General features: G+C 38.9%; 1 protein-coding gene across 4 annotated transcripts in view; it reads left to right on the forward strand.

Moving 5' to 3' along the window:
• PIGG (phosphatidylinositol glycan anchor biosynthesis class G (EMM blood group)) overlaps positions 1-9,288 on the forward strand; it is a 97,653-nt gene extending 88,365 nt beyond the window's left edge. For 3 of the 4 annotated variants that reach the window (XM_065860586.2, XM_071802453.1, XM_065860588.2), the window contains one exon: positions 8,108-9,288. In XM_065860586.2, coding sequence (XP_065716658.1) covers positions 8,108-8,333 — 226 coding nt within the window. In that variant the 3' untranslated portion in view covers positions 8,334-9,288. The remainder of the gene's footprint in view (positions 1-8,107) is intronic. The other variant, XR_010653155.2, reaches the window with a different exon arrangement.
• Positions 9,289-10,441: the final 1,153 nt, after the last annotated feature.

The raw sequence follows: 10,441 nt of genomic DNA on the forward strand, positions 1-10,441 counted from the left end.
TTCATTTATCTAGGATTTTTTGTCTTCTCACATATTTTCTTGAAGTGCACAAGTTCTTCTCGAATGTGTATGTTATTGGAGCAGCAGGAGTAATTTGAGGAGAGAGATGTTATTTTATTTAAGTCACAAGTTTAAAAATAGTTACTGTAATGGAAAAATACAAGAAAGAATTGACTCTGCCCTCAGTGCAGGAGAGCAAGCATTGCTTCACAGAACCATAGAAGAGCCCAGGCTGGAAGTGACCTGGAAAGATCATCCAGTCCAACCTTTCATGGGAAATGGGGTCTTGAAGAGATCATCTAGCATCCTATCCAGTTGCATCTTGAACACCTCCGATAATGGGGACTCTACTACATCCCTGGCAAGGTTATTCCAGTGATTGCTTCTTCTCACTGTAAAAAATGTCTTTCTTGTACTGAGATGAAACCTGCACTGGGGCAATTTGTACCTGTTGCCCCTTGTCTTCTCCATGCAGTACTTGGTGAAGAGAGAAGCTCCATCCTCTTTGTAGCCACCCTTTAAGTGCTGGGATACTATGATGAAGTCTTTCTGAGGCTTGTCTTCTCCAGGGAGAAGAGACCTAACTCCTACAGTCTTACCTTGTGGGGTGGGCTCTCCAGCCCTTTGATTATCTGTGGCCCTCCTTTGAACCCTCTGTGATCTGTCCACATCTTTTTTGAATTGTGGGGACCAGAACTGAACACAGTACTCCAGGTGTGGCCTGGCAAGCATTGAGTAGAGTGGGATGATCACATCTCTATCTCTGCTAGTAATGCTCCTGCAGATGCAAGCCAGGACCTGATGACCTTTGTTAATGCAGTGGCACTCTGCTGACTCATGTTCAGCTTGTCCACCAGGATCCCTGGATCACTTTCAGCAAGGCTGTTCCCCAAGCCACACAGATTGTAGCCTGTACTGAGGCCTTTAGTTATTCTGTCACAGGTGCAGGACTTTGCACTTGTTGTTGTTGAACTTCATACAGTCCTTGCTGGCTCACTCTTCCAGCCTGTCCATGTCTCTCTGTAAGATGTCTTTCCCTTCTGACATGTCCACCTGACCCACCCTGTTTAGTGCCATCAGCAAACTTGGTGAGAGTGCTTTCAATCCTGTCATCCAGATCATTTATGAAGATGTCAAACAGCTTGGGGCCCAGTATCAATCGTCCCAGGGGGGACCCTACTTATAACAGGCTACCAGCCTGCTAAAAAACATGGATCACCACCCTCTGCATGTGGCCACCCATACTTAAATAATCTCCTACCCATTACTTAAGTAACATGTGCCTTGCCTCTCTAGAAGTGCTTGGTGACACTGTCTACGTGTCCTGCTAGACCAGTATATTCTAAACTGGTAAGTGTGAATTGAATTAAATAACATGGTAGCAGTGTATTTTAAGTCTCTTGAGAGCCTGCCTGTCCAGAACAATTGTTGGATGCAATTTTTCTTTACACCTTTAGCTAAGATAATGAAGAAGAGCTATTTGTTTACGAAGATTGGCAGGAAAACCTGGAGATGCACCTTCACAGGAAATCAGGCTATAAATTTTCTTGTTATTCCCTGCATGTATGATGCTGATGTAAAATCCTTCAGGCATTTTTCAACCTCAAGTCTTCAGAAGTGCCAAGTGGATTGTAGAAGAATACTTGCAGAAAATGCTGGTCTTTGAAATAATTATGATTTATGTTTTGCTTGTTAGGAATTTCAATTATTTGGTTGTGTCTTCTTGCTTTAAAGTCTGGGCCAGTGTGAACAGGAATAGACTGATATAACTTTTTTGTCTACTTGGAGCTGAACAGAGTAACATGCACTGAGAACTGACCTGAACAGAACCTTACAGGAAAGCTTGAGGCAGTGATAACAGGCAGGAACAGTCACTGCAGATAGACCAGTATGGGCCACCACAGAAATAGTGAGGAAAAACATATCAAGTAGAACACTTGGGATTTCATGCAAATTCTGTCTTTAAAGAATAACTGGAACTCCTCAGTAGCCATTGTAGCTTACATGGACAAAGCTGGTTTCCTGAGTCAAAGGTACCTACTGAAAAGGTACCCTCACTGTGGTGAAGAAATGTAGAGATTACAAGGCCACGTTTTCTCGGGTGCAGTTCAGCTATTTATTTGCCTGCAATATTGAAATAGACGTGGATGTTTGAGTTTGTGAAGTGTTTTCTTGTTTGTTTTCTCGTGAAGCTGAAAAGCTCAGCGTTTCCAGTCCTTTGTAAGCTGATTGCCACAGGATCAGTGTTTGGGGAAATGGACACACAGAGGGGATGATCTGTATCTAGTTGACATCTTTCCAATTAGGTTGGCAACATTTTTAGAAGCCTTTTACTAAAGATACAGTTGATTTCTTGCCCTAAGCAGTTAAATGATGATGGCAGCTATTCACAGTGGCTGTCCAGACTTTCTGGCCCAATGCAAGCATAACTGGATTCCTACTTGAAATCTAATATAAATCTTTGTTAGCTAACAAATTTAGGGAGTTCCTCTAGAACTCTTTTCAGGGGCCAAGCCTGACTGAAGAAGGGAATAAGGACATCTAAAACTTAATCAATATGTGCCCTGTGTTTTAGACAGAGCTCTGTTCTAAGCAGGTTAGCTAGTAGTGGATCTTCTGGGTGACTACTACTTCTGGGTGATACTACTACTTCTCCTGACAGGAAGGTCCCAGCACAACTGATAAAGCCAGCAGTGAAAACAGGCAAAACAGTTGATATGATCCTATTTTTCCAGCTCTTGCTGCCGAAATTAGAAGAATTTAAGTTTTAGATCTTAACAGCCTTTTACAGCTAAGTCTTTGTGAGAACCTGCTAAACACCATACTATAGTCCACACATACTACTCTCCACTGTAATTTACTGCCACAGGCACTTGACCTTGCTGTTAGTTGTAGTTTTTCCACCTTTCTTACTGTGAAGGGAGATACACAGGAAAATCAATGGTCATCCCCAAGTTCCTTCATTTCCATGCCTGGAGAATATATTTGACAAAAGTAGCTTGCTGGCAACTGCCTTTTTTGATATCTGTACATTGATAGGGTTTGGCATCAAGAATTTTGAATCTGTTTAATTAATTTTGTTCTGATTGAGTCTATACCAGAGTTGATAAGGTAAATTTCCAAAGTACTCTTGGTTCCCTTGATTCTGCTAAAAATATAATGAGCTTCTCCATGACAAAGCCACATTGTGTACTGTAATCTAAAACAGCACTGTAAGAATTGCACTAGGTGAGAGTAGGGCATGTGGGAGAGACATAACAAATCTGTTCTTGCTGCTAAACTAATTGATATTTGCTTAGGCTGGAGGAATTTCTTGTAGATTGCAGATACTCTGTCACTGACATTTGGAGTGCTATCAGGTTTGGTTTTGACTGTAACCATTAATTAGTATATACAGGACAGATTAATGAAGCACCAACTATTTTTCAGAGAGCACTAAACAGAAACATCTTACAAACTGAAACTGCAGAAAGCCTAGGGGAAAAAAGTGCCACTGATACAGTAAAAAATGATAATACAGTAAAAACTGTCATCAAATGTGCACGTTCAGTATCCCCAAAAGAGATATCTAGGCAATGGTATACAGCTAGAAAAGAGGAGATAGAGGGGCAGAAATGCAGGAGGATAACTTTCATTGAAAAGATTCAGCACATTTCAGACTGAAACCTTCCAGACATGACCCCTCTCCCCCAGTCCCAGAAAAATTACATTTCTGGGGTATTCCTTAGTAATACGCTTGCACATTTCTAAAATACTTATTTAATTTGATGGGCTAGAACATGGGTTGGAACAGCATGAAGCAGTGTATTTTTAAATTATTTGTGGAAGCATTTATAGGGCTGTCTGTGGAGAGTTTTGCTCAGTTTTGAAACTACACAATTTGTGCCACCATCTGCTAAGAATTCTATGTAACTGGGCGACATGCTTTTTTTCTTCCATGTTTCTGGCATTGTAGTTTTTTCATTTTAAAAACTTTGTATTAGCCATTGTAATAGCACCTCAAAGGTGGATTCAGAGGTGAAAGATTTTACAAAACATTGGCAATTAGGATTTAGGAGATCAAAAGAAGCAGAAAATCTATTAATAGCACAATTTTGTGGCCATATTTTTCTACATAATAAATATTCAATTAAAAGAGAAGATTTTTGTTGAAAGCCAGTATTGGCTATAAACTGTACTTAATGTTTGCAGTCTAAATATGGCATGTTCAGTGATGTGAATCTGTAGTGTTCTTTGCTTCTGAAGTCTCTGAAGGCATTGTTTTTTCTGGATCTAAAAGTCTTCAGCATCAGTCTTGCATGAAGTTTGGATATGCTTTGTCATCTTTAACACATTTGGATTTCTCATTAAAGCCCCGTCTTCCTTCCCCCTGAGGCCCCCACAAGCTACTTTACTAAATGAGCTCAGTATTAGAGGCTGGGTGCTGATATTTTTACTCCTGCATTATGCAGAGTGTTGGGCTGGCTCTGTCAGAACATGGAGGTTGTGTTTACAGTTTACATCCCTCTATGCTCTTCTCTGTTAAATAAGACAAGGCATTAAGTTCTGCAGAGACAGTTCAGTATGGAGTAGTTACAGTTTGATGCTTTTAAGATGTGTTCTGTAATCTTGTGTTGTTTTCACTGAAGCAGCATTTGAGAGGTTGCAAGGTTATTCATTACTGCCTGATCCAGCTTGTAAACGGTAGGATACAGAAGTGGCACGCCACAGCCAGCTTTCTGTGCTCTCCTAGAGATTTCTTTTGCAATAATTTGGGAACCAGCTGAACTACCTGGATTGTCTTGGTCATGTTATCAGCAACAGCTGGTATCTGAGAGCTGGCCACTGTGTTCCTGGTGGCATGGCAGAGCCCTGTACCTTGCTGTCACTCTGTGTGTGTAGAATTAGCAGAAGGAGTACACAAAGCCATTGTTCTTAGCTATTTGGCAAACTGGTTGCCCAGAAGAAGCTAGAAGAAAGAACAGTGCTGTGCTCAAAGAATTGTCATTGCCTTAGCATCAGAACAGCTGAGTAGATCTAACTGCTTATGCTGAGTCATTCCACTGCTGTTTCTGCAACAGCATGCATATGAACTGTTACACCAGCTCCAAAATAAACCGAATTATCCTGACCTCATTAACAGTTTAACTTTGAGGATACAGTGTACTTCTGTTGCCTTCTCTAAATTGCACCACTGCATTATACTGTGAAACTGTCCAAGAATTTCCTCTGCAGGTAGGTGTCTGTTTTGTTGAGAGATAAGGCCAGTGCTGAGGCGCAGAACTGACCTTAGAACCCTTGAGGGTGTAAGGAAGGTATGCAATTACAACATCGGAAACACAGGGAATAAATTCACCCAAGATATGTGTATTTTACAGTAGTTGTGAGCTTGGTTAAATACAGTAAAGTGTTACATATTCATGAAAGTTTATTCATAACCTGTCCCCGAGAAGGCAGTTCTTATTGCAATGATTTACGGGAGACCTTTTTCATAGTCTCCACCTCCGGCTCCTGGTTGCAGCTACGCAGTGATCGTGAAACCAGGTCCTCTTTCTTTGTACACGGTCCCCTTTGGTCCAGTGTGATGACTTGGTTAGGTCTCAGACTGCTGAGTTTGTTAAAACTGGCGTATCTCCTGTCCTGTGCCCAAGTTTCTGTTACCTAGTGCACCCAAGGATTCACCAAGGATGCACCCAAGGATTATTATCTTTGCAAGGCGTCAGTGAAGTCCTGTTTTTCGTACAATAAAGTTACACAATACTAAGCAAGGCTAGGCAATAGTGATGTAGGTTAAAGGGTTAGCTCTCTTAAGTGTCTTTAGTGATGTGGGGTAGGGTTAGTTTTTTAAGTGTCAAGTGTTAGTTCTTTAAGTGTTAATTAGTTAATTGTCAATTCTCTGTATCAGTGCTGGGACCTTTAGGAAGTAAAGGTATTATAGAAACAAAAAACAGTTCATTGTTTTTACTATATGAGAATACAGAAAGAATTGTACCATTTATTTATTGACTTGCGATTTCTTTGCTAGTAATCATAATGTGAAAATACAGAATTTAAATGTTACTAGTAAAGATTACTGTGTGCTCTCATTCCAGTATAAAATGCAAGTATCTAAAGCATTATGTCTAGCTAAGTTTGGGGCAAAGAAGTGAACAGAGATTTTTATTGAAAATAATATTCCAGACACTTTCTTAATATTTAAAAAAGTAGCCATTTATACATTTTTTTAACACCATGGATTTACAATTAGGAGCCTTCTCATAATAGGGTACTAAATGTGTTGTTAGGTGAGTACTAACTAGAGAAAAAATAAGAACAAATTTAAATTTAAAATGTATGGCTCTTGGAAGACCTGGATATGTAAGTTTGTAGACACTATCACTTCTCTGTTTTAGCATTACCTTGAAAATCCTATCACTGAGCTTAATGAATGTGATAGCCACAACCACTGCTAGCCTTCATCTAGCTGGTCTATCAAGTGCATTTTTTTTCTCTAGAAAATGTTTTTAAAATTGCCTGTTTGCCCATCTGACTCATAAAACATTTCCTCTGTTTATTCAATTGTATCATCCATCTACTACAAATACTATTTTTACTCATATCAGCATGAAAACAGCTAAGACAGTTTGTTTAATCCTTGTCAACAAAATCAGTTATTAAACATACAGCTGGTTATTTACACAAGCTCACTGAAGACTAAGATAGTTATGCAGAAGCAGGAAGCAGACTAGTTTGCTCCCAGGTCACTGTTTCCTTGGCTAAGCAGCAAGGGAAATTGTTTTCTGTGGACTGAATTTGTGTTTTGCAATCATTCACATTTGCTGTTGTTATTTGATTTTTCAGCTCTGCTTTTGTGACCTCACTCTGAAAGCCTTGGGAAATTTTTTCTAGACTTTGATGGAAAACAGGACTGTATCCTAATTATTTTGATTTACATAATAAGTTATTTAATGCTTTATATAAAATACTGCATTCTGTAGCTTACTTAGTCATAAGTGACTAATTTACATCTCACAGAAGTGCTCGTCATCTTCAATTTTTATTACTTGGAACAAGATTAGAATTAAAAACTGGGAGGAGCAGAACAGATTCTCAGATCAGGATTTTAGTGTAAATCACTTCTGTTTTTTGTCAATGTGTTCTTTTGGGAACTGATGATGTAAAATATTTTGATGCTGAGAGGGGAATGTTCTGCTTATTATTCCAGTGAAATAGCTTTACTCCATTTTGTCTGAAAAGGTAAGCATCTGAATTTGGTGTGAATAAATCTCTGCAGATGTGGTTTGGGGAAGGTGGACATGTGCCAACCCAGCATCATTGCTGTGAGTTGGCACCTCAGGGGAGGGAAAACAATCCAAGTACAGAAAACCCTTTCACTTCCATTTTCATCTGACTCCTGTCACCCACCAGAATTCCTCAGTGTGGCAGATTCAGGCTGTGTAGGTTGCATGTGGGGCAGACATTTCTTTCAATACAGTGGGCACAGCTGAACTATACTGCTGTGACAGGAATGCAACGTATTGCTCATGTAAGCCTAAGAACAAGGTATTCTCTGGAGATTCTTATGTTAGCTAGCTTTGCAAAGTTTTCTAATAGCACAGTTTTTATGTAGCTTTGTACAGTGTTACTGGCTATGGACAGCACTGTACTCTGGCAAGTTTTATGCATTTTTCAAGGGGAACAGACTCCATCTGATTATCCTTGTGCAGGCTGGGCAGATTTGTGAAGAGTACTGAAGTCTTTCTTCTCTGCCTCTTACCATCCAGATTCTGTGGAATGGCACTGGAAGGCCAACGAGAGACAGAGCTATCTTGAAACTACTTAATGGAGATTTTAATAATTGGAACAAAGTATATTAAAGCACAGAACTTTTTAAGTGTTAGGTGAACTGAGGTGCTGTTAGTTCGGTCACAGCTGCTGTGCTTACACTTACCATGCTTGCACGTTATAGGAGATGTAGAGGTAACAAGGACAAGCTCTATTAGTTATATCATTGCCTCAATCAGTTTTCTAACACAAAGTGGAGATCCGCGAGTATTCATTTTGCTGTGAAATAATACTAAAGAGTGGAGGAACTCTGACGTCTTCACTAAGTTTGCCTGAGAATTAACTCCTCTGTTTTTGTTACCAGGAATTCAGTGGCAGTGAGTCATGGCTCTTTCTGCTATGCTCTAATGCGTTCGATTCCAGTTGCCATCTACATTGTTTTGGTAACAGGCCTGCGTTACCACCTGTTCATATGGAGCGTCTTCTCACCAAAACTGCTTTATGAGGGAGTGCATGTGTTCATCACAACGGCAATCTGCCTGTTCTTCACAGCCGTGGATCAGAACCACTCTCACAAAGTACAAGATTGAAAATAAGTGTGCAATATGCAGTTCTGCATTGCACTGTCAAGTATGTCACAGGAGTGGAAGAAGGAAAATAATGACTTTAAATTGTTGTGCAGAATTTGAAGAGTATCCTTGTTAATTTCAGTTGAGATCAGGATTTGAAGAGCCTGTTCTGTTCTAAAACTGAGTTTGCTTTAAAAATGTTGAATTGAAATAAACTTTTTTTAATGAATAGCTTTTGTTCTATAGCTGTCATTATAACACTCTCTAAATAACAGAATGGCAATGCTATATTATTTGAATTTTTTAAAATTTACATCTTAATATAAATACAGACCGATGCCTCATGGGCACTGAAAAAATCTTTTGGACATACAATTATTTCACCTTCTTAGACTACAGAATCCTAAGCATGTGCAGAATTTCTTGGTGCTCTTCACAAAATCTTACATTCATTAGGCTTGGAGGGTTTGTATGCTTTGTTTCTATGATGTGCATTTAAATTATTATTAAATTATTGAATTATTGTAAAATATCCCACTTAAGAGATTTTGTTGTAATGAATCTTCTATGGAGTCCATTCACTGCTAAAGTGTTGTGTTTCTTTTTATTAATGTATGAATGTTAAATCAGGTTGGTGCCATCTGCTATGAGCCATGAATAAGAGAATACTTTAATGGGACAAGTGACCAGTAGAATAAAAGGTATATTTGCGTCACCTTCCCTGTAGAGACCTGTCTAGCCACCTCACTTGAGTGTGCTGTAAATAAAACCTAATAATGTTGTTTTCCTTGCTTCTGTCAAGTAAATATACATTCGTTACTATCCTGACTATTCTTGATGTGTGTTATTTGCCTCATATTTTCATCCATGTTAGCAGCCAATAGGTGATAATCTAAATGTACTAGAGGTGTAGAGGAAGAGAATTGTACAGGGAACTTTATAAAGCTGAAAATAAAAAGCTTTAAAGCCTTGTGTAGCTGACAGTGTGTTTTCTAGGATCACTGATACGTCTTCCATGTTTCAGGTAGAACAAATGTGAGCTTTTAGTTTTCTCTACACTAATAATAGGCCATCTTGATCACTAGTAATTTTTTTCAACTGTAAAACCACAAAATTTTCAGTAATTGGCCATATATTACTGGTCACCCAAATAATAGACTACTGGATCTTAATGTCATTCACTGTGGCCTGTTGGAAGTTTGAAAATTAACTATTTTAAATAAATTGTTTTTCACTGCAAACTATGGAATATTTAAAATAGTTTGTGCATCTTGTACACATTTACCATTTTCATAATTCTCAGTATGTTTCTAGTTATCTGTTGCCTAGCAACCATATGGGGGTTATCAATATCTTCTCTGTTGGCTTACTTGGTTAATTCCTAAACAATGCTCCCTAACGTTCATACAGAGTATGTTTATAAAAGATTTGACTCAGAGACAGGATGCTAATAAAGAGACAGAAGGGGTGGAGGGGAAGTTACTTCTAAGGTACAGAATCCTGAAACAATTTGAGGTGACATTCACAAGATCTTTTATTCCTTCCTTCTGATATTTTTGCATCTAGTGTATCTCCTAGACATTTTATCAAATAGTGGAATCTAAACTATTGTGTGCGTAGTAAGGGTGCATTTCTTCAGATTACTTAGTTAAGTAATCGTAGTGCCCCCTTTATCCTCTAAAGTTGAAAGATGTCCATGCTGAATCCAAGAGAAAAATAAACGGCTTGGAAAAACTCTGTAATTTAAGTCTTCAAGTCCAGGAAAGGAAGGAAGAAGGAGAGACTTAGACTGCACCTCTGTCTTGAGTTAACACATAAGTTTGGGTGATAGCACAGGAAGACATGGTGCTTTCAACTTCAGAATGGTTGTTTCAATTCTTTTTCACCCTTTCTCCTTGGGTACAGGCAAATTAAATCTTGGTTCTTGCCCTAGGCAAACAGACTTGAACTGGGAATTATGTAAAAATCATTGTATTTTAAATCAACACAAAGTTTTGGCAATTGATCTGAAGCTACAGAGAAAGCAAATGCCTGAATGCAAATTCTCATCTTGCTACATAGCTGCTCCCTTTCCCTCCATATCCCATCTCTTTTTGTGATGTTCAGCATGTCCCAAACCCACAGACAAG

The sequence above is a fragment of the Patagioenas fasciata genome, chromosome Z (genome assembly GCF_037038585.1).
Source record: "Patagioenas fasciata isolate bPatFas1 chromosome Z, bPatFas1.hap1, whole genome shotgun sequence".
NCBI classification, from domain to species: domain Eukaryota; kingdom Metazoa; phylum Chordata; class Aves; order Columbiformes; family Columbidae; genus Patagioenas; species Patagioenas fasciata.